General features: G+C 37.9%; 1 protein-coding gene across 6 annotated transcripts in view; it reads left to right on the top strand.

The window, feature by feature from the left end:
• Positions 1 to 25,020, top strand: part of RBFOX2 (RNA binding fox-1 homolog 2) — a 192,942-nt gene that overhangs the window by 155,783 nt on the left and 12,139 nt on the right. For 4 of the 6 annotated variants that reach the window (XM_081956657.1, XM_081956660.1, XM_081956662.1 and 1 more), the window contains 6 exons: positions 5,203 to 5,295; positions 7,910 to 7,970; positions 13,244 to 13,297; positions 13,422 to 13,514; positions 14,639 to 14,771; positions 18,736 to 18,775. In XM_081956657.1, the coding sequence (XP_081812783.1) occupies positions 5,203 to 5,295; positions 7,910 to 7,970; positions 13,244 to 13,297; positions 13,422 to 13,514; positions 14,639 to 14,771; positions 18,736 to 18,775 (474 nt within the window). The remainder of the gene's footprint in view (positions 1 to 5,202; positions 5,296 to 7,909; positions 7,971 to 13,243; positions 13,298 to 13,421; positions 13,515 to 14,638; positions 14,772 to 18,735; positions 18,776 to 25,020) is intronic. The other 2 variants (XM_081956659.1, XM_081956658.1) reach the window with 2 other exon arrangements.

The raw sequence follows: 25,020 nt of genomic DNA, 5'->3' as shown, positions 1-25,020 counted from the left end.
AATTTGAGCGTTTCAAATTACCCTTCAGTCCATCTGAGATGAGATGATGTCTTTCCATCCTGTTTTTGAATGTCAAATATATTTGTGCACATTGGCTGTATTTGATTTTTTTTTTGTAAAAATCATTTCGAAGGAATGAAAAAGTTATGAACAGAAGTTTTTGGTGATGTAGATTTATTAATAAATGTTAATGCTTTTTTAAGCATCTCAACTTTGAATATTAGGCACAATTTTGGATAACTAGCATCATATTAGGAAAACTAAAAAAAAGGTGTTTGAACCATTTACATAGCAATCTCAGTTATGTTCAGACTTTTCTTTCATTAATTAATTTCATTAATTCAATTTTTAACAAACAAGTCTAGTTTTCAATAGAACAATGATTGAACCAAGCCTTGTAGTCACAGTTGTGGTAATGATTATTATTTCTCCTACTTGTGTGCTGCCTTTCATCCAAATGTTTAAGGCAGTGTACATACAATGACTCTTCTGATTTTATTCTGACAACAACAGCTCTAGAAGATAATGAATAGCCCCAAATTATCACTGAATATCGACTAAAATCTGGGCCTCTGCAGTCTTAGTCCCATGCAATACCACTACATTATTCCAAATCATTCACCCATTTTAATATAAAGCTTGTTCTGGTGATATTTCCCTCCCTCTATAGATAGTTAGGGTGGAGCAATGTGACAGACAGAAATGTTAGATTTATGAATGAGTTTCTCCCCCAACCCCTGATATTGGTGGGATCTTGTAGAATTCTTTAGGGACCACTCAGGTAAACAGACTTAATAGTTAGTCTGAGAAAGATACACCTTTGTTCAACCTTATTCTCTGTTAAGATACTAATACGCATCAGGAAAGCAATGGCCTAGAACAGTGATGGCGAACGTTTTTTGGCTTGCGTGCCACAAGTGGGGGGAGAGCAGGGGGGTCATGTGTGGGTGTGCCGCACCCATAATGCAATGCGTGACCCCCCAGTGCGCATGTGCGCACAACGCGCAACCCTCCAATTTTACATGCTTTTTTCGCCCTCCCCAGGCTCCAGAGGCTTTATAGGAGCCTAGGAAGGGCGAAAAGAGCCTCCCCCGCCCCCCCAGAGGCCCTCTCGAGGCTTCAGGGACCGTCCAGAGGCTTCCCTGAAGCCTTCGGAGCGCTCAAAAGGATCCTCCGAGCAAACCGGAAGTGACTTCCAGGTTGCTTGGAGAGTCGTTTTAAGCGCTCCAAAGGTTTCAGGGAAGCCTCCGGATGGTCCCTGAAGCCTTCGAAACGCTTAAAACTACTCTCCAAGCAAACCGGAAGTGACTTCCGATTTGCTCGGAGGGTGGTTTTAAGCGCTCCGAAGGCTTCAGGGAAGCCTCCGGACGGTCCCTGAAGCCTCCGGAGGCCCTCTGGGAGGGCGGGGGAGGCTCTTTTCGCCCTCCCTAGGCTCCTATAAAGCCTCGCGTGCCCTGACAAATGGCTCCGTGTGCCACCTGTGGCATGTGTGCCATAGGTTCGCCATCACTGGCCTAGATTGTCTGTATTCCAATGTCCAATGGAATGGGCTTCCCTCCCAGTGAGGCTGAGGCTTCTATTGCAATTAACAGTGGGGAAACAGTAGTGATTTCATTACCCAATTGATTCAGTAAGTAAAAGTAGAGAAGTTCCTAAAGCTGCCCAGAGAACTAGTAAGGGCTATAAACTCAAGTATAAAATCCAATCATTTTATAGATAAGTGATTTTAAGAAATGAGAGATTATATGCTAAGCTTAATTTAACTGATCTCGTAACAAAATCCTATTTTATCACTCTAAATTTCATGTAACATTGATTACTCTGTTCTCTTAACAGATGCAATGGTATCCTATTTTATATGTCCTCACTTTAAAAAAAATATTTTGGACAACAAAAATGCTTTTCTCTTAGATTGTAAAGCATTTTTCTTTATTTTTTCCATATTCTTAAACAACTCCGTTTTAAATTCCACCATACGTACATAAAATGGTTTTGACCAATCCAGTTAAATAGCTACAAAATATGCACCCTGGTTCAACCTATGCAAGGTAATTCTAGATAAAAATTCCACAACTATTTTTTGCAAAACTTAAATAATAGTGTCCTCACTTTAAATAGCACTAGGATATTTTTTGTGGAACTTATTTTAATCACTCATCTCAGACGGATTATTGTATATTGACTTTGAAAGCAAATAACCCGAAAGCCTGGATTTTTATGTTTATTTATTTCTTTATTTTTGTTGTTGTTCCATTTGTCCAGGCTTCTGGCTGTTGACTGAGTTTTCTTTTTAAAAAACTGCCTCTTTGTATATGCGTGTATACATATATATATATATTAACAATTGAAATTATGGAAAGTCTTTCCCAACACCTTGAGATAAAGATGCTGCTTCTGAAGTCAATGTTCTAAACAGGGGGAAAGTGTTAACAATGCATGGATTTCAAGGGGCTCCTTATAGTTTCTTTTGAATTTATTTCATTTATTTGGTTTTTTGTTTTGTTATGATTATTTTTTCCCTTAATTTCTGTGTTCTGGCCACACCCAGGAGAATCGTCTGCTTTTGATTTCTCCCTTTACGGTTACATGGTAAATTTTCTTTCTCATTCTTCAGAGATGGAAACATTTTATAAAAAACTCTGTACAGTTATTATTTTACACTGCTCATCCTGTTGCTTGTTATTTATTGCAGAATCTGAGGCCAGACTAAAAAGATGACAGTTACTCGGTGCCCTTGGGCTGCAGGTTGTTCTGAATGTTTTTGAGGATTTAGTACAGTTAGAAGTGAAATGGACTGGGTATTGTTTTCAAACTGAAATATAAGTTGCATAGTAAAATCAGTTCAGTCTCAAAACCACCAGCAAATTGAATTATAATAGGTTAGTGGGAATAATTATAAAAGTACCTATCCTCCTTGAGCTAGTTATATTACTTTCCTTTTTTCTTTCTGAACTGTGAGATACTGAAAATTTTAATCCAGTATTAAAATACTGCTTTGGTATGAGGGGGCTATGTTTAGGGAGAATAAAATCTAATTTATTTTTAAAGGAAAGTATTCTGTATGACATACACACTTTTACTGATACTAGAAATTCTTTGTAGCTTAGAGATGAATTGTTGGGGTTTTGGCATTTTCTGGATTTGGTTGTTGTCCTGCATATTTTTGGAGAACACCAACAAATCAATACTTGCTTTTATACTTGAGACTTTATCCAAGGTTTAAGTAAAATTCAAAGAATTTAATAACTTTTTGGTCAAAAGTTCTATGTCATGTGTTTAGAGTGAAGATGTAAAAATGTTTAGAAGTGTAGTAAAATAATATTAAGTAAAATGTCTACTCATGTAATATATCTATCTATCTATCTTCATAACAATCCTGTTGAAACAAATTGCACAAAAAGTTTTTTGCACTGTATGTTTGATTTTTGGCTGCAGTGATAATACTGGAATCATGTCCATTAAGACAAATCTTCATGTTATTCACAGATTTGTAACACCTGATGCAAAATGTAATGTGCTTGAAAAATACAAAGGTGTTAAAGATGTAGCTCACTATGCAATTACCATTTATAATCTATGTAGAGCTGGGAAGGGGAAATGTTTAAGACATTTATTTCATTTTGCAGATAATATGTACTTGCTAAATTCTTGGAGTATTGAGTCAATAAGTTCTAATAGATTCACATTTTCCTAATTATGACATAGCAAAAATCTATAAAATTCCTCAATAAGCATAATTTTCACCCAATTAATATAGTAGGGAGATGTACAATAGTGGAAGGTGGCATTTTTCACCCTGCTCTTCCAAAGAATGTAAAAGTCTGCATTTGAGGAACAGAACAGAGGAAAATGTTATAGCGGCCAATAAGAGTAAATTGTTTACCCTATTCCTTGAACGTTGATTCTACAGCATATAAATAGCTTATCATAGAAGACCCAACTGAAAATTCAATATATGTAGCACTATTGTTAATGCTGAATATTGGGCCCGAACAAGTTCTTGTTACATTACCTTCAGGATCAATTTTAAAAACATGAACTACCTACACTTTTTCCTCTATCTAAAAATATTTATCCAGCTACTGCATATTTTTATTACATGAAGCATACATACTTGAGTTTCTTGAAAATAAATATAGGATTAGGTCTTAAATGTCCTACTATAGTACGATTATGTGAGTCTGTTAATAAATCCAATTGAATATATTTGTACTTCGGAAAAAAAACATAGAATAGAACTTTGATTAGATAAATATTTCTGTCTTAATAGTGATAAAATTATCAATGATTAAGATTAACTTATTATGTTTCATAACTAGTGGCATTTTACCTTGGCATTTATTAAGGTAAATCTATATAATTTTATGACTGAGGCAGTTATGTTTAAAGTATTTTTAAAGTTAAATAGGAATTGGTTATATATAGCCTGGATGTAGAAACCACCTGGATCCTTAACTAAATCCTAAACTTTCAAAAGCAAGCTGAACAAAGAAGCAATCATTCCATCTTTACACTCAGTTCTGTATCGTTTTATGAGGAGCTTTAATTAATTTTGTTCTCTTCCATTAGAAAGTTTTGTTCAACCTCATTAAAGTACTAATTCTAGAACATACAGCTTCAACTATCTGTCCAGGTCATTGTCAAAATTTTACATATAATGACACACACACACACATTTTTGTCTCTCATACATTTATTCACTGTCAAAAATACATATATTAATACTATTTATAAAAATAATAAGACAAGTAAGAACTATCACATATTCCTTTTGTTAGGTTTTGTTCAGAGCATCTTGCTGTGCCTATCCTTTCATATGAAAGGAAGTTACTGAAAATGCTGCAAAAGAGAACATATGAATGGACATTTATGGCAAGATTTCTTTCCAGGTTTTAATACATTGCATTTGCTCAATCTTGGAGCTAGTTTACTTTTTAGAATGTGTCTCGAGTAACTATGCTTTTTTTGGTCTGGCCTCAATTGCTTTTATGTTTTATTATTTTCAATCTGATTAAAGTTATTTTCTTAATTGAAATTCTTTCATGAAACATGCATGAACCAAAAATGTGACTCTAGGAGAGTATTGCTAAGTTGTGCTGATGTCAATTTCATACTGTGATATTTTTTTCTCTATTTATCTAGATATCAGTATTTCAATATATAACGATGTGCATGTTTTCCCCCTTCTCCCGCTGCATGCAGGGATTCGGGTTCGTAACTTTCGAGAATAGTGCTGATGCAGACAGGGCCAGGGAGAAATTACACGGCACCGTGGTAGAGGGCCGTAAAATCGAGGTGCATGTCTTCAGTAATTCAATTTCTTCTTTATATTTCTTCTTTGGTTTCCTTTTTGTGTCTTGCCTCACTGATTTCACATTGGGATTCCTGTCCAGTGCGTGTGTGTGTGTTTGTGTCCTGTGTTTTTCACTCCCGTCCCCTGCACTGAAGTGTATAAAATAACCTCCCAATATATATATATATCTATATATTTTTGTTATTTTTCTTTGTCTTTGTTTTCCTTTCTCTTAAGTTTGTTTCCAACAAACTCCAAATTTTTTGCCCTTCTGCTATCTGATTTTCCTTTGCTTCAGTTAATGAGGCTCCGACTTTCAATTTCCAAGCCAGATCAAAGACTAACAAAATGAGCACAGTCCCATTTATCACTTGGTGTCTAACAAGAAAGAAGGGGTGGGCAGCCAATATCTGCCCTTGATTCAGAGGCCAGTTCTCCTCCATATGAGTGTGAAACTAATGTATTGGGAAGGGGTCAATGGAGAAATCAGGAAGAACTTGAGCCAATGAAATATCTATGTAAATGTATTTCAAATTAAGAAATATGCATTCCATAATTATTTCCAATGAGTGTAGACTGTGATAAGCACAAGATGCTTGTGTTACCTAGATGAGAGGTAACTTCTTAGTGATGAATTTGCTGTTCCCTCATATAGAAGGCTAACTGGCCCCTTTTTGTTCTTTCTTTTTAAAGGAAAAAAATTACTAAATATAAAGGAAAAAATTAAAGCCGCCGTTTTGAGTAAGATGTCTGCATATTTTGCTTTTTTGTTTTGTTTTGTTTTTTTGTTTTGTTTTGTTTTATTTCCCTTTTTAATGGTTTAGTGTTTAGGGCCCTTCACTTGACTCACTCTTTCCATGGTAACTATACACAATGCTGGCGATGGTACGAGTTGGCGGTAAGTGAAATCAAAGTGCTAGAGGAGAAGCTTACTTCTTTTCTTTTCTTTTATGCAAAAAAAAAAAAATTAAGAAAGAAAAAAATCCATCCGCCATTTCACATTAACACTACAAAATGTGATTTGACTTGTTGTCCCCCCACCCTTTCTTCCTTTTCCTTCTCTCCCACCCTTCTTATTTTCAATGCTGTTGAGTAAATGCCACCTGGATTTTGGATGTACATACCATTTTGTTTAAGTCTGAGCTGTTTGATTACTGACTTTCCAGTAATTTTCCTTGCACATCTTACTCAGAGTTACCGAACTCCAGTTTTGGCTGGTTTTATTAATGCACCCATACACTTTTTTCATTTTTGCCTATCCTTCTCCTACCCCCGCCACTTCTTTTCTGCACTCCCTCTCTTTGGACCTCTTGATTGTTCGCCTCTCCTCACTTGACATTTCCTTTACTTAGTTAAATACAGCTGTTGGTCTTTGCTGATTGGTGGTTTCTGATTGGTTTTGCCCATTTTTCCTTTAAGTGCTTGTATTGCATTCTGCTGTAGCAGTTGATTTTCAGGCACTTGCTCCATCTTAATGATTGTCTGTGAGACCTCTCTTCCTATCCCCATTAATCAATTGTTGTTGTTTTTCTTTTTTATGTGTGTTTTAACAGCATGCTTTCAGTCTCATTGTTGTTGTTTCCCATTCTTTTTTTTAAAAATGTGTAATGTTTATATGGGGAGGGCGGGTGTCAGGAGGGCTAAAAATAGAGCAATGAGATTCCAGGCTCCCTTCTTCCCTGCCCAAAGCTCACTTTTGTTTTAAACTTCAGAGGGCCTTTGAACCATCCTTCTCTTGATCTTGAAGTTAACATGAGACTTCTTCCATTGGGACTAGAATTTTGAAATGTTACTGATTCTACCTCCACCTTCACTCTGCAAAATTCTGAGCCTATGTTTGGCACAGGGTTGCCATTGATTGGCTTTATCCACCCCACCAGTGTTTTACTAGCATCATCTTTGCTGCAACATTCATTTGCTGCAGTGCTTAGAAAGCTTGAGCAATGAACAGCTCAGTAGGCACAGTGAAGGAGACTAAAAGAAAAAAGAAAAAGAAATCAGGAGACACTTCATACTTCATTTCTAATAGTGTTCATTTTTCTCCTGACAAGGCAGCAACTAGGGAAGATTGGGGTTGATGGCCTCTCAAGATACAATACTCCAAAACTGAGATACAGGCCAAGCAGTGCTGCTCTGGAATGCAAACTCAATTAGAAGAAAAGCCGGTTAATCCCAGACACCTGGGAATAGTTCTTCTGCCCAAATTGCAGCAGGGTTGTTGTTGTTGTTTTTTGTAATATTAGTAGACCACTGCAGTTCAGTGAAAGGCTACTAATAGATCAGACAAGGTTATTTTTGTTTCTGTTTCATGCCAGTCAAACTGGATACACAAAAATAGCAATAGAAGAGTTTTTGCCTCTGAATCAGTGAGCATCAAATAGTGAAGTCAAAGCTGGCAGGGATGCCTGAGAAAATCTGCTCTTTTTAGCCTTTTCTTTGATGCATAATTAAAATTAAAAAAAATATCAGATATGTTTATAATTATAATATATAAAGACAATCTGTAAAAGTAAATTTCATTGTGCTGATTTTTTAAAAAAACATTTAGGTTTCTATCATTTTCTCTAAAGTGTTGTGCTTCCTTCCCTCTCTTCCCCTTCCCCTTTTAATTTTTAGGTTAATAATGCCACTGCACGAGTAATGACTAATAAGAAGATGGTCACACCATATGCAAACGGTAAGAGAGGAACCTTTTTAGGCATAAGAATTACATTTTCTGTTTAGTATTTCAGAATAATTTGAGAAACTTGTTTCTTTATAGGTAGAGATAATTGAAATACCTCACAGATTGTCAAGATTGTCTTTTTTCATATATTTGTTTTATGATTCTGTCCTTATTCATTTTCCAGTACACTCGAGGGAGGGGCCACACGTGGGATATTCCGAAAGCCTGATTGGTCCAAAGACTGAGGAAAATTTCTTTTAACCTCCTCTCTTCCCTGTTGGCTCCCAGTTCCTCTCAGTCTTTGGTCCAAACAACTGCTTTAGTTCCCAGTATTTCATTGAGAGAAATAGGTAAATTTTATATTTCTACCATTCGATCCATTAGACATTCTAAATTCCAAAAACAACTGCTGCCTCGCAGGGACAGGGTCCTCCATCTCGCAGCACGTCGAGGGAGAGCTAATTGGCTTTCCGCTCTCCTCTCATGGCACTGGGAGCTCCTACCGATCCCTGGAACTACGGGGGTGTCTGGCTCCTTATAGCAGCTGTGCGGGTGAGGCTCCAAAGCGGGTAGCACCGTTTGGGCTTCCATCTTCTCAGCCGTGCGCCTTTCAATCGAGCCGCGGCTATACAAACAAGTTGCGGCGAAGCTCAGAGGCCGTTTAAAGTGCGCAGGGAAGCTCTGGTGGCCATTTTGGAGCGCGCATGTGGAGGCGGCCATTTTGATCACTAATTGAGACTCATTGCATCGCGGTCAGAGTCGGGCCGACAATTAATGCCTCTGCGCTTCGCTCTTCACCCTCAAGGCCTCTACACCGGCTGGTGTCTCCAGGCAACCCCACAGAGTTCGTACGTGTGAGTGGCCAGGTGGCTGAATCACAGGCCCAAGGGGAAGGCCACATTGAGACTGGATCTGGGGGAATGGAAGGCCCTAGAACTAGGGCAGCAGCAGCCAGGCCTTCTGCTGCTCAAAGACCATCAAGGGCAGCCCATAGAAATGAATTGAGGCGCCAGCGTGCCCTCGAAAAGAGGATTGCCATGGCAGAACAAGAGGCCCTGGCCACCAGGCCCCGATCCCACAGTAGGTCCAGATCCCCATTAAGGCCGGGATCTTATCAGTCGGGCTCTCCTCCCATGGGCTTCAGCCCTTCTTCCCCTTCTGTCTCTCCTAACAGGCCCATCAGACAAACTGGCATGGAGGTCTCTCCTTCTCCTCCCACATCCACCCCAAGGGGTCTGGGAGGATGCTGAGGATCCATTGGAAGGTTCCTCCAGGGGGTTTCTTCCTCATCAGGCCCTAGCTCCCCTGGAGCCACTGGCAGATCAGTATGAGGATGAATTTGAGAATTTAGAATGATTGCCCGAGAGCATTAAGAGGCTGATTTCCTCCGCCATATCAAAAGGGGTTACTTCAGCCCTCAACCAAAGGGAATGTCCCCCTCTGAGGGATAGGGCATCCCATTCCCTTCAGCAACCAAGGCTTCCTATGCTCAGACACAGGTTCCTGCTAGGCCTCCTTCCCCCTCAGTGGTTAGTGAGAGATCAGTGTTAGGCGAGGAACCTAGTCAAGACATGGGGTTTTCAGAAGACGAAGAGTCTGTTCTTCCTGACCCCCCCCCCCCGCCTTCCCTAATCTATTTTCTCCTCCTATGTTTAAAACTCTGCTTCACAAGGCCAGAAAGACCACTAAGGTGGGGACTGGGGATCCGGCTGTTCCTCAACCCAGGGACCCTAACGTAGTCATGTTTTCCAATACCGCCACTAATAAGGAGGAGGTCCCTGCCCCTCCTTTGTTTCTGGAGGTGGTAAAAAATCAGTGGGCCCGCTCCTCTACCTTTCGCAACCCTGGGAGCAACGACCGCTTCTACAATATGGAGCAGGTCTCTACTTCTACAATATGGAGCAGGTCTTCTCCCAGGCACTTCAATTGCCCACAGTGGGTGTCCCTGTGGCTTCTCTGGCCAATGCGTCTTCTGTTGTGTCAGGGGATGTAGCAGATAAGCTAAAACCGGAGGACAAGCGTGCAGAATTTTTCTTGCGTAAGAACTTCAACGCTTCCGCCTGGGCGATAAAATCTGCGGTAGCCTCCTATTTCAATCGCTTGGCGGTCATGTGGCTTCGGCAACTACAGGATCGCATTCCTGTCCAGGATGAGCGACTTCAGCACGTCCCCTATTCGCCGCTCTGAAGCCTCTTCATTTCTTTCCAGCCTGGCTCCTTGGGGGCCAAGGTATCATCTGCCACGATTGGCAGGTGGCTTCGTCAGGCCATCTCCAAGGCCTACGAATCCTCGGGCCGGCCGGTCCCCTCAGGGATCACTGCGCATTCCACATGGAATGGCTGCATTCCAGCCACAGCAGCATGGGCCACTAAGGCTCCTTTCCAGGACATCTGTCGGGCAGCCACTTGGGCCTCCCCGTCCTCCTTCATCCGCCACTATCGGTTGGATGCTTTTGCATCTGCTGAGGCGTCCTTTGGGCACAGGGTTCTACAGCACGGGGTGACTGCCGCTTCCCCTGAGTCTTAGGTTTCCTCCCTGGGACCGAGCTTGGGTATGTCCCACGTGTGGCCCCTCCCTTGAGTCTACTGGAAAAAGAACATTGGTCCTTACCTGAACGTTTCTTTTCAGTAGATGAGAGGGAGGGGCCACTTCCCACCCCAGTTATGTTAGTTGATAGTTAGTGGGGTGCGGGGTGGTCGGGTGGTTTGTTTTCCTTCTGTTTGTGTCTGTTCCTATACAGTTTACTTTTGGACATTTGCCTTCTTTTTGCACTATCTGCTCACTTTTGCACTCATTCCACATTAATTCATTACTTGTTCATTCTTGACTGACTGCTTCACTACAGAGTTTATTGCACATATTTTTTAAGTAACCCTTTCCCGCTGTATTCAGTTTAATTTGTTTCTCCTCATATACTCAACTCTCTCTCACATAGCAAATGTGCAGAAGATTACTCCCACACACAGCCATTTTCACTTACTTTTACAAATTTCATTCCTTCAGCAGACCATGTGCTTTCTACCATCTGTCTGTCAGCATTTGTACATCTTAAAATTTCTCCAACCATTTCCACATTTTTCCAAGGAGCATTCGTTCCTCTACTTGCTATATTTTTTGTAATTACTCATTCATTTTCCTCGATAAACAGAGCTCCTTTGTTCATTATTCAGAAATTTCAAATCTGTACACTTTTCTACCTCATACATATGATCTAACATTTATTGCAAATCATTTCAGTTTTGACTAACAATATGGCATTATCTGCATACTGCACACATTCATTTCCTCAGTCAGCCCAACATCATAAGTGTATGTTATCCATGAAAACATTAAACAATCAAGGAGATCGTTACACAGTATTTGATGATGAACCAAGTAATTCATTTATTTTCAGGTATACTAGTCTTTCATGGTATACCATTCTTTACTGCATTAATCAACCAATCTTCTAATATATGACACAAACTGTTCCATTATTTAAGTCTATTCACTTTGTCATATGCTTTCTCTAAATCACTAAATATATAATATTTTTTTCCACATCGATACATTTCTAAATGACGTTTTGAAGAACAAAATTTTAGTGCACACACTATTTGCCCAGCATAAAGTCACACTACTAATTTTGTTCCTTGTCAGCTCTACTTCCTTTTCAGTGAGAATTCTGCCAAGCAGTTTTCCATTCCAAGACACATTTAACAAACTAATTTTCTTGTGTGGGGGGTTGGTTTGTTATTCGCTCTTCTTATCTTTTCATTTGTATAGGGGAACAATAATCACATTGGTTTAATTGTCAGGCGCTGATGTGATCTTCACCAATGCATTAAAACAACTTACACTGCCACTTCATAAATAAGCTACACCCACATTTTAACATTTGTCTATTTTCACACTTGTACTTTTACTATTTTTAAACAGTATTTTCTTTTCATTATTTTTTTGACAATTACCATGTTTTCCCAAAAATAAGACAGGGACCTTTCTTTTGACCCCCGAAATAAGCGCTTGGCCTTATTTTCGGGGAGGTCTTATTAATTTTTGAAGTGCAGGAGATGGCAAGCGTGGTCACCTCACGGCTGCAATATTTTCAGGGAGGGCTTATTTTCTGAGGAAGGCTTATTTTAGCGCATGCGCTCAAAAGCCCAATTGGTCTTCAGGGAAACGGTACATTTACAGCATTCATTTCAGTGCTATTATCATACTGATATAAGGCTCTAAAATATTCTTTCTACTATTTATTTGCCTCTGTTGAAGTTCAAATCACTTCATCACTTTTATTTTTAACTCTATTCACTTTGCAGAAGACTCTTTGTTGAGTCCCTCTTGATTAGCTACTGTTTTTTATAGATTTCATTGTCTTGATAGAGAAAGTAGTAGGAAGTGTCTCTTGATTAGCATATGCATTTGCATAATCAAGGTCAAATAAGGTAGCCTTTATTGTCACTTTTCTGTGTACACAGTGGTGTATATTAAAATGAAATTCTGACACCTCTGCCAAAAGACGATATGTATGTATGTATGTATGTATGTATGTATGTATGTATGTATGTATGTGGGTAAATCCTAAGAATCGCACACCATTAAGTTTATAATATGTTATTTGGTTTGGTCCTTTCCCATTTGGGTTGATGTATGATATATAATGGCTTCTAAGGCAGGCATTCCTTTCATTCCCTTCAAATGCTCACCAGTATCCTTAGTATTGTAGAACCTTTCCTTAACTCAGGGGTGTCCAAACTTGGGAACTTTAAGACTTGTGGACTTCAACTCCCAGAATTCCCCAGCCAGCATGGCTGGCTGGGGAATTCTGGAAGTTGAAGTCCACAAGTCTTAAAGTTCCCAAGTTTGGACACCCCTGCCTTAACTGATGATCTGACATCATTTCAAAGATCTGAAGTTTTAATTTTATAAATAACACAGTCATTCCTATGTGGCTTCAAATTTTTCATTTGATCTTTCACTACTACCACAGCTTTTAAAAATAAAAATAGGACAAACACAATGCAGTGTGAGCTTCATTTTCAGACTGCGGGAAGGATTTGCCAGAAAGCATTAGTGATTTGTGTTTTCTCCTCCATTTATGTCCAGAACCCAAGAAATCTGGAAAATGTAGCCTGTTTTTATGCCTAGGAACAATCTGTATGGAAGTGAGGTAATAACTACTAGAAGATAGAACATAGTTACTAGAAGATAGACTATATCTATATTGATATATCTCTTTGTTTGCTGCCTCACTGATGGAAGGTATAGCTGCTCATATCTGTCTTTATTTTATTTTTTTTCAGGTTGGAAATTGAGTCCTGTAGTTGGAGCTGTATATGGACCTGAATTATATGCAGGTAGAAATTAATACTGATTCTTCTATTTCTGCCATTTGACTGCAGTGGTGATTGTTTATGTTCTCAATCTGCTGTTTCTTTATAACCTTTTTACATTTTTTTATTCTTTTTAAAATTAAATTAGCATCCAGTTTTCAAGCAGATGTCTCGCTGGGCAATGACGCTGCAGTGCCCCTGTCAGGAAGGGGGGGTATTAACACTTACATTCCTTTAATCAGTAAGTAGCCCCTATTGGCCCCTGTATTGTTACTGTGCTTGAGTAAACAGTGATCTGTTCGCCCTCTTCTTTTCCAGTTTGTATAATATGTACTTGAAAGGATGGGCCTTGGCAGAAAGAAATGCTACTTCTTTGGGCAGTGGGAGTGATTCATCTCTTCTTGCAATGCATTTTACAAGCTTGTTTATGGCTAGGGTTTCTCAGGGTGATCAGGCTGTTATAAATTTGTATGGGAGGGAGTGGAAGTGGAAGGTCCAATAGTCTTGGCTTTAGCAATGTTAACAGGCCCCACTCCAAAGTACATGTTATTCATGCTACTAAACTGGGGGTCCACCGCAAGCCCCCTTGTGGCATGCTCCTAGAAGCACCCTGGGTTTGCCTTGTGACTGACTGGTGCCATCTAAGTATCCCTTTATTACACTGTGTTCCTAGCCACCTTCTGAGGTTTCAATCTCATTTTGCCCTGGGCCAGTTTACTCCAGCATGATGTGTAATAAAACAGGGCCCAATATAGATGGAACCACTTAATGGTCACCTTTGCCAGAAGGTAGGCTCTTGGTAAACTTGGTAAACCTCATCATTAATTATGGCTGCCTTCATTTAGGATGTTTTGATCATTTTAGATTTAAACGACATGTGATGGAAAAGATTGAGTTGGAAGGAGAAAAATACATATACACACACATGTTCTTAATTCACAAGTTTAAGCTTATTGTGAAAAAAGCATTTTAAGCATCCCCATCCCAAGTAAATGGAAGAGGTATTACCTGCCTGTATTAGTAGTAACTACGTGCTTCTCAGACTTTCTAACCAGACTGCATGGCGTTATGAAAATGGGGTGGAGGACAAGGGGAAACAGTTTGCAGTTTGTGATGAAGAAGGCATGACACAACATTAATCCCTTGCATGCCAGGCCTCTCTGCAACCCTACCTGTCCTTCAGGATCATGTCACAGCAAGAGATATGGGAGGGTTTCAGAGCTCTAAGCATGCTCCTTCGCAAGACAGATGCAGAACATTCCACCTCTCTGGAGTTGGGCATAAGCCTAGTTAAATATGATTTTAATTGACTGGGCAGAGGAACTGATTCTTCTCATATTTTTCCTTGTCTGTCTGTCTTCACAGTACCCAGCTTCCCTTACCCAACTGCAGCCACCACAGCGGCAGCATTTAGGGGAGCCCATCTGAGAGGACGAGGAAGGACAGTGTACGGTGCGGTACGAGCAGTACCTCCAACAGCCATCCCAGCTTACCCAGGGTAAGGATGGAACACCGTCCAGCAGTGATCTTCAGAATAGGACATTCAATGGATTGAAAATAGGAACAGGAGGTGCCAACACTATAACGCTCTGCACTCCGTCATACTTGGGAAAGGCAAACTAAAACTTACATTTATGACCAGAAATAAAAGTTTCATTAAATTGGCAACCCAGCAGTGGAAAGAAAAAGTGTTCAAAAATACTGTGCCAATTGTTCTAGCTTGTAACAATATTTTGGCAGCACAAAATAATCTTTAAAAAAATGAAGAAATAATCTTATAAAAAGAGTTTCCTAAAATGTGTAGAGTCTGTGGAGTGAGGCTACTTCTTGTTCTCTGAAGTCCAATTTCATTGAATTACCCAGACTGACAAGCATTGTTTGTTAGCTTCATTATACATTGTAAACTGATCAGAACAGAACAGAATAGTTACCCACAATGGATTTGCTTTCTTGATTAGAGATGTTTTGAGAAGGGTTAAACAAAGATTGAGCAGACATGTAATGAAGAGTAGTTTTTGTTTAAATTAGTACTTTTTATTGAAACTAAAATAAAAAACCCAAACCAGGGTAGGCAACATATTGCTTCCTAAGATTTTAATAGTTTCAGTAACATAACAGCTTAGCAGTAAGCTGCTCTTATCATTTCAAGGAATTGGTTGTTTTACTATTTCAAGTATGTTTGCAAGACTGACAACATTCCAGTATCTCTGTTGCCAGTTTTAGTTCTAAGATTTCATTTGTATTAAAAATGAAAGACTAGGTTCCAATCTTTTTTGGAACAAATCTAAGCAGAAAGGAAAATACCAAGAGACAGTTGGCTACTGATCTCTTCTCTTTTAATTAGAATTATACATTAATTGGGGGGATTATTTGCTGAAATACTCCAGATTATGTTAGGTCTGTTCTAAATATTAGTAACCAAAAGCCTAGCATTTCAGGCAACAAACTGTGCAGTTACTGGATAGTTATTTTCTGCATTCCCCCTTCTTCCAGGGTTTATGTAAATATATTTTATGGTTCTACCATATTAAGTAACATGAATCTGCATACAGCATCCTCCATGATTTATATAGATAGAAATGCTGGAATAGCTTCCATGAATCACATAGCATTTATGAGGTACCATTTAATACCTAATTGTTGACACCCAGATATTGTTAGTTATAAACTTCCAACTAAAAGTGTTACTTGTAATTATCCCTAATAGTAACAGCTAAAGCATTCCTAGAAAAGAAAACTAATTTACCGGAGTTGTGCATTTAAAAAAAAAAATCCTTGTGGGATTTAATTTGAATATTTCAGTTGAAGACAGTTTAATAATCTCCTCCCAAAAATAATCTTCAGAATAACCTTTTATCCTTTTTAACTCTTTTCAGGATTTTTATTTTATTTATTAATATTTTTTTTATTTTCTTTATTAAATTGCTTTGTTGCCCATCTCATAACAAAATGACTATATGGCTTACAGCATAAAACATTTAAATTGTAATATATAAATATCTCTAAAACAATAAAATAGAAGTTCAAATCAAGATAAAAGTATAATAAATTTATAATATTTATAACAATATTTATTGTTATAATATTTGTAATAAAATTATTATTAAGGGAAGTCCCAATCCAGATAAAATTAAAAGATGAGGAGGAAGGGAATATAATTCCTTGTAATCTAGCACCAGTTTGGTTTGGTGGTTCGTATTTTCTTGCTATATGATAAAGGGGAAGATTTTTTGCAAAGCAGCTCACCGTATTTTTCAGAGTATAAGACACTCATTTCCCCTCAAAAAAGTAGCTGAAAATCTGAGTGCGTCTTATACATTGAATACAGCATTTTCTGCCTCCCGAAACCCCGCCCCCTTCTCCAAAATGGCCATGCAAAGCCTTTAGGAGGCTTTTAGAGTGCTCCTTGGGGCTGCGGAGGGCAGAAATGAGTGAAAAACGGGCCATTTTTTGCTCAATTTTGCCTCCCCCCAGCCCCAGGAGCACTCCATAAGCCTCCTAAAGGCTATCCGTGCCCTTTTTGGGGGCAAAAAACAGGCTCGTTTTTGGCCCCCTTACCCACCCCAGGAGCACCTCCTAAAGGCTATTCATGCCCTTTAAAAAAAAACTGGGCCCGTTTTTGCGAAAAACAGCCCGTTTTTGGGAGGTCTGCAGAATGCAAAATCTTTTTTAAAAAATTTGTCTCTTCAAAACCTTGGTATACTCTGGTGCGTCTTATACTCCGAAAAAGACATTAAATATTTTATATTTTCTCCATGTGATTAAAAGCAAGAAAAAATTTTGTATGCTTTTGTAAGCTGCAAAAGATGAAATTCATCTTACAATCTTACTAATTTTATAATACAAGTTTTATAAATTCAAAGCATCCCAATAAAAAAATACCAATTTTTGCCTCTCTACTGTAATCAATATTATATATCCATATTATAAATGGCGTACTCTCCCTGCTGAATTGACATCACTTTCCTACAGTAAATTTTTCATCAAGTATATTTATGCTGATCAGCAATGTTTTTGTACTTTAAAATTGAAGCGGGGTGCAATGCTACATGATTAGTTTAATAACTTAAGCTTGCATCACTGTAGAAATCTGATGATTATATAACAAATTTATAGCCAAGCTATCCTAGCCTTGTTGTTTGTAACTTCCTATAGGTGGGTGTGTTCTGATCAGTGTGAGAGAAGCTTGGCATCATTTTTCACTCCAGTTGGCATATGGAAAAAAATTACAAGTAATGTTGTCTTCTAGCCTGTGATAACATTAACTGGTAAGCCAGATACATACACACAAGGCTCTCATATATGGGGAACTAATGCTTTTTAATATGAGTGATTTAGCATTCATCTATCAAATGATTAAAGTTACAGAAAGCTGTGCAAAGCATGCATTCATAACCAGGGCTGTGGCAAACTCTCTTTTCCTTTCTTATCTTTCCCTGATCTTTTTGCCCTATCAACACAAAGCACATTACTCTATGAAATGTTCTAATAAGTTGTAATAATTTCACAGTTCATTTCTTTCTGGATGTGCTAGAACAAATTATTTAGTAGCTTTTAGATTTGAAATGAGGGAGCTAGATACATTCCGTAGAATGTATCATTGCTATCTACCCAGGGATCCCCCTTTCTTATTTTTCCAGTTCTGCAGCCTTGGATCAGTTACCTAACCCTTTTAGCTCATGATCTCTGCTTGTGAAAGCAATGCATTGTGGGTATTTTTGTTACATTTATTTTTCCTTCTTTTGATCAGAATTGAATGATTCAGGGGTTTTTACTCTGAGGATAAATCAGTACTTTTAGATACTAAATAATCGTAATTTGCATGCTTGTGTGATCGGCCAAAACTGATTGCATGTCTAATGTAAAACAAAAACAAAAAAAGGTGATGTATGGATATCAGAAGTGATCACACAAGGCTGCAAGATGCAGATGAGTACACAACTTTTGGTGTGTTTTTGATCTAGGTGGACCCCATCACTGGATGAACTACTCCCAATGACCTTGCTTGTTCTACTTGGAGCCCATTACATGAAAGCAGTTGATTCATTTGTTTAGAGGGTTAATTAAAGCCTTTCCAGGTTAATAACTATAGTCGAGGTTCCTCAAGTTATATCTCTCTTTTTCAAAGCATTGAATTTTTAAAACAACAACACTCTATTGTACAGCATAAAGGTTGTTTTCTCCCCATTCCCCCCCCCCCCTTTGCATACTGTCTGCCCTTCTGCCCTGCCCGCCTGCATGCCATGGAAGATGACATGGAGCTGTCTAGCGTGCGTGCGCAAACACAAACTCTGCTGATTTGCTCCTGCCCGAAAGCCCAGGTTATGGATTCATACATCACCTGCCTGTGTAAAATGCATGTGCATGCTGCCGTCCTCAATAACCGGAATGTGTTTTCTGTTCTTTTTTGTTTTTGTTTTGTTTTTTTTGTTTTGTTTTGTTTTTGTATGGATTTTCTGCAGTGTGGTTTACCAGGACGGATTTTACGGTGCTGACCTCTATGTAAGTACATACACTTGGAGCCTTCTCATCTCCAACCCATAACAAGCCAGCCTTTTTTTTAAATTATTATTGTTGTTGTTGCTGTTCTTCTTGTTGTTGATGATGTTTTTGGTTTAGTTTTGTATTTCAAAATATAATTTTCTTTAATTTTCTTCTTCCCTGTATATACATATTTATATATATATATATATATATATACACACACACATATTATATATTAAAGAATGCAAGCATGTTTCTTTTTATTGCACTTGACCTTCAGTGCAAACCTGAGCTGGGTTTTTTGACCATTGCCAGGTTCAATATACTGAGTATTCGTCCCACAAAGGTACGGTGTAGTTCTAATCAGCCTAAGATACAATTAGCAAATGAAAATTTCCATTGCCCTTTTAACCGGCATAATTTGGTTACCCAAAATAAAAGGGCTGATCTTGCCTCAGACCCTTCCTTTTCTTTATCCATTTCCTTTCTTCTCTTAGGATCTTTGAAAATGTATGTAGGGATTGGAGACTAAGGGAACTTAAGGTCCACAAACATTGATAGGTAAATGTGTGGGCCTTTTACAACATGTTAAATATTACACCCAAATGTAAATAAATAAGTAAATAGTAAATGTTTTGGTTAGTGTTTTGACACTAACCCCTAAAGGTGATCATGATATAGCACGTCCTTACTTACTTTTCCCTTTAACTTTAAATTAACTAAAAAGAGTATTTTCTTGTATCTCCTCAATCAGCTGGTCTAGTTCACCGCTGTCCTTATACCAGGCTTCCCCTATTTGATGCCTTCCAGATTGCACTGACTTCTTGGCCATGCCCATGCTGGCTCAGATTTATAGGAACTACAGTCCAACGCATAAGGAAGTCATCAAATTTGTGAGAATTTAACAAATGTAAGCTCTAAAACAGCATAGAGGCAACTAAAAAGTATTTATTTACTACCTAGAAATCTGTAGCTATTTTCTGGTCAAAAGGACAATAAATAATACTTTATGCATTGGTTAGATAAGCTAAAATATCAGCTGGCAATAAAATATTTCACTACATTAATTTAAAGTATAATTCTGATTGTGATGTCAGTAGACGAGAACATATGGGATCTTTGTGATGATATAATGATTTTAACATGCTTATTATTAAAGCTATTTCATTTTAAAAGACATATTATATAGACAATATGTGGGACAATCTTCTCTTGCTTCTAGAATCTAGCCTATCAGTTTTTATGAGTTTTTAAAAAAGGCATTTCCCTTGCAGAACCTTGAGTTCTGTCTAATGAACAGAATAATTAATTAATTAATTAATTAATTTGATTTCTAGACTGCCCCCTCTCCCCGAAGGGACTCGGGGTGGTGTAATAATAATAATAATAATAATAATAATAATAATAATAATAATAATAATAATAATAATAATAATAATAATATATTCAAGTTGTTGTAGGCATTGCTTGCGCACTTTTCTACCTTGTTTGGATTTCATTATGTCATTTGTGTAGGAAAAAAATAGCTATTCTTCCCCCTTCTCCCAGCACTGCTGCATTATTATCTCATACAGAGGAGATGCAATGAGAATATAAACAAATGAAGGCCATTCCTTAAGTTGTCTTTTAATGCAATATAATAAGAAGTATCCAGCTGGGTAATTCCCCAACTCCAGCACAATGTCCCCTATTGCAAACTAGCCTTGATATTTACTTAAAGGTTTAAAATTATAATTTTTAAAAAATATTCAGATATTTCATTCTTTGAGACTAGTGAGAATAAATACATCTCTCAAAGTGGACGAACCAAACTTTCCCCATTGTTTTTCATTGCTAACTGACGTGAACGATAATAGTAACATCTTGGTCAATAATTCTAAGCCATCTGCTTTCTGCTGTTTTAATTGGCATGAATCAAATGGCTGCTGTTTCTCCGTAATAATTCACCAGCAATTCATTTTCTTGCCTCTGTGGGGAAGTCACTGTTGTGGGAGGAATGAAGAAAGCATTTCTTAACAGTAGGAATGAAGGGAGGTTTAAACAAAACTATTCCCATGAAATTCAGTTTAATGGAACGGAGATGATATGAAAGAGAAAATAGTGGTCTCCGCTTAGATCTTTTGCTTTTCTATTATTTTCTTACCCATGTCTTCCTTTTCTTTTTTGGGGCAAATATTCCTAACTACTTTATTTCCAATCTAAAGATTTATTGCTCCCTGGCATTAAAAATGCAGGCCCAGGGTGCAGAGGGTAGGTGTGGGAAGTAACAGCTTTGATCACAGCTTCCACTAGCGTGGTTTATTTATTTCACAAAAGCAGTCATCCTAAAGGATCAAACCTTTTGGTGAAACATGTGCTTGCATCCTAAGGAAAGAAAAGGCTGGTAAGCCCTTTGCTGGGGTTTTTGTGTGTGTGTGTGTCTGATTGTTTCCCTCCACAGCTGTGTTTTTGAATTGCTCTTCCTGTGTTCTGTTATAGAATAGTCTTACAGGAACCAATCATTAGCGCTAAAATACCTCAGGTAGGAGTGCCAGTGTGACCTGCCAACCAATCAGATTGTGGATTGCAGTGGGATAAAGAAAAAAAATATGAATTGATACTAACAGTTCCAATTAGAGATGGGAACAGAGTCTTTTGAAAAAGAAAAAGAAAAGGCCAAGATATGTTTGTGAGCATATGATTAAAACTCTCATTTGTCTCAGTGGCTGCACAAATTCCATAACATATAGGAAGGTTTTTCCAAGCATACATAGGTAGCAAGCCAGGAGAACTTTTTGTGTATGTGACAAGCATAATATAAGCATGTGTGGGTTTTTTTCTTTTCTTTTGTGTTTCTTATCCATACTTAAAAGCATATTTGCTAGCCTTCTTGAAAGAAAGCTTGGGAATGCTAGTCCTATGCTTTGTGCTTTTAAAAATAAATAACCTATTGTAGAGAAGCACAGAAGTGAACACATTAATTGCAGGGTATTTTTAAAAAACACTGAAATCATTGACTCTCAACTATTTTCTGAAATACAGCAACTCTCAATAATAAGCAGTGTCAAGATACCACCTTCTAAACAAGAGGCAGAATGTAGAGTGTCATGATAATGTTTCATGGGTGTCACAGAACAAAAGTAGAGGTCTTTACAAGTTAAACTTTTGAAACAGAAGTGTAGACTTTGCAGATCCTGGACCACCGCCTTGAATGGAGAACTCTTGACTCTGGATCCATTTTTCTCCCCAGCTTGCAAGTCCAGCTATTTCTGAGTTTGAGAGTGTCCAGCAGAGAAAGCTCCTAACGGAGATCAGCTAACATGTGGAGGAGCTCAGTTTTGTGAGATTGCAAACCATGCTTTCCCCAACTCTCCATCGTATCACCAAACCAAGGGGTGAAATGTAGACCACAGCTTAGCTTCTCCCAATCTCCCCTATGCCTACCTTGCTTGCTATAGAATGAAAACTGTCTATATTTGTGCTCTCTGAGCTTGATTGTTTATTTTCAGATGTTTCATTAACCCACTCTACCTAATCAGAATTACCAAGGAGAAAACAATACCCCCAACAACTCTGGCAGAAGAAGCTACTATATATAAACAGGAAGCAAACCCTAAATTCACTAGCACTCATGATGTTTATGATGAATGTATTTTTACAATGACTATGATCGTGATTTATCACTTATTGTTTGATGTACACTGACAGCTTATGCACTGGAGACAAATTCCTTGCGTGTCCAATTACACTTGACACATAAAGAATTCTATTCTATTCCATTCTAATGTCTGCAAACTCAGGGAGCAACAAGGATTTTACAGTTCAACCTTGAGCTCCATATATTCTCTTCTATTGGAAAACTAGGACATCTCCCCTATTTCATTTTCCATCTGCTAAGCTCCAAGCACTACAGTGATGAATATTTTGGAATGTTTTCACAACAAGATAAGAGTGCTCTGCCAATTTTTACAAACTTACTGTGTGGCAGAATATTTTTTGCTCAAATTAATATTGGGACTATGCTTTGTTGGAGGTGCAGCCCAAAAGTCTATCATTCTGGGGGTAGGGGTGGGGAAAGACTCTCTTAAATTTAGTCTCCTGGGAGAGTTTAAATCTTGCATCTGAATATGGTTTAAGGTAGTTCTCTCAGAACATTTTCTATTGACCTAGTCTTCCCTGGATAAATGCTGACAGATCAGAAATGTGGTCAGTAGCAATTCTTATGACCACAGGGTAATTTTCTAGTTGCTACAATAAGAGGAATTCTTGCTGTTATTTATAGATATAAAATATATATTCTTCAGTATATTCTGAAAGATTTTACTTTTTCATGTTTAAGAGTTTGCAGTCTATGTCTATTATTAGAATAGATGGAATCCTCTTTTTTATTTTATTTTTTGTCCCAAACCCCTCAAATTAGATAGTATGCTTAAACATTTCTAAGCATATATCTTATGGTGTTAGAAGTATTTATTTAGAATTAATGTTCATTCAGTACTTTGAGGGAAAAGCTTCCAAGCACACGAGGATTTATAATAGTTTTTTTTAGCATGCATACATTGATGCAGAAATGAGTGTATGAATCAGCATTTGCAAATATTAACTGAAGTAGAAATTCATCAGTTCCAGCATTATATATTTGTCACACAGGAGCAAATCTTCTGGCAAAGTCGTGACTACATGTATGAAAAGCAATCATATTTTGTCCAACTTGCATCTTGGAAATAAAACTTGTCCATTATTTGAGAGCAAAAAAAGAAACTCCAAGCAATGTCCTATGAATAAATTTTCAAACCCCCTCATTTCCTGCTGTATTGTGAGATCAGAGGAGGTAATCCAAGGGAAAGGACAATTCTTTAGCTGTCTAGGCCCTGAGTCACAGAGTTTTATGTGTGACAATCAATACCTTGAATTGTTTCTAGATGTCAACTTATAACAGGGCAGTTGATGAAATAGAGCTGTCATATAGGCAAAACAGTTTATATACCACCTTCTGGATCAACGTTTGTTTTCAAATAATCTTCTAAAGCAGCTTCATGCAGAACTCATTGCAATAATTCAGATTAGAGATGACCAAGAGAAAGACTTCTCAACCCAGAAAAGGATGAAGTTGACATACTAGATAAATCTGCAAAGTCCCTCAATGCCATGGCTGTCATTTGCTACTTAAAACTATGATTTCAGGAGGATTCTTAATATATATTCACGAATCCATGGAAATGCAATTTTATATGGAACTAAACATGGACATTCCCTGGAAATGGAGGGTTCCTGAATTCACAGCCATCCTCTTCTTCCTCTCCATCCAAACTCTAAGAGCATCCAGGCACACACTGAAAACCTTGACAATATCTCATGGAGCAAGCTATGCAACTGAATATCAACCTATTGGAATATATAAAATCAGATGTGTTTTGGTGTATTTTTGTTTATAGTTTACCTTGATACCTGCTATTTCCATTGACTTAACTGTGAAGGGAAGTAGATTTCATTTCAGTACTTGTCTAACATTGTGCTGCAAATGCAAATAGGAAACCTGTTGCATATTGTAGATCTCTTCAAGTCTACATATGATGGGGGAAAGGTTAATAAAAGATGCTTACAGCAGCACTTGAGACATATCAAGCTTAAATGAATTCCAGACCAAATGAAACTAATCTCCATCTTCCCCCGTGACTAAAGCAGCACTTGGACAGTCCTTGTTCTAATTTATTGCCCCACATTGAAATAGACAGCTGTGCAGTGAAGGGCTCTTTCCTTTATCTGGCTATTTCTGATAACTTGATCACTGTCATGTTTTAGCAACCTCTTCCTCCTTTCTATTTGCAACAGAGGCTCAGGGTTGCCTTACCTAAAGGACAAAAGAATCTGTCATCACATGCCTAACGATGCCTTCTTGAGAAGGTATTCCACTCAAGGTGAAAAATGAAAAACTCAAGTCTAAATAATTAAAATTTGGGACACCTATAATAAAGAGGATATGATTTGAAACATAGGTTTTTATTGTCCAGATACAGATAAATATGAAAGAACTGGTCCTGGTCTGTGTCTTTTACTGATTAACAGAAATTTGCTAAATTCTATAATATTCTGTAGTGAATTAAATAATATTTGATTGAGTGCAGAGAAATATAAAACAGATGGAAGGCAGGGAAAGGAGGAAAAAAATGTGAGTTAGTAGGCAAGTCTTTTCTGCCAAAGCGGCAGGAACTGGGGATATTATAAGTAGCTTGGACTTATTCCATGGAGTTTTAAATAAATTGACAGGGCAAATTAGGAGTCCC

The sequence above is a fragment of the Natrix helvetica genome (assembly GCF_964273705.1).
Source record: "Natrix helvetica genome assembly, chromosome: 6".
NCBI classification, from domain to species: Eukaryota; Metazoa; Chordata; class Lepidosauria; order Squamata; family Natricidae; genus Natrix; species Natrix helvetica.
Note: the sequence above shows the minus strand (reverse complement) of the source record. Positions and strands in the feature narration are given on the sequence as shown.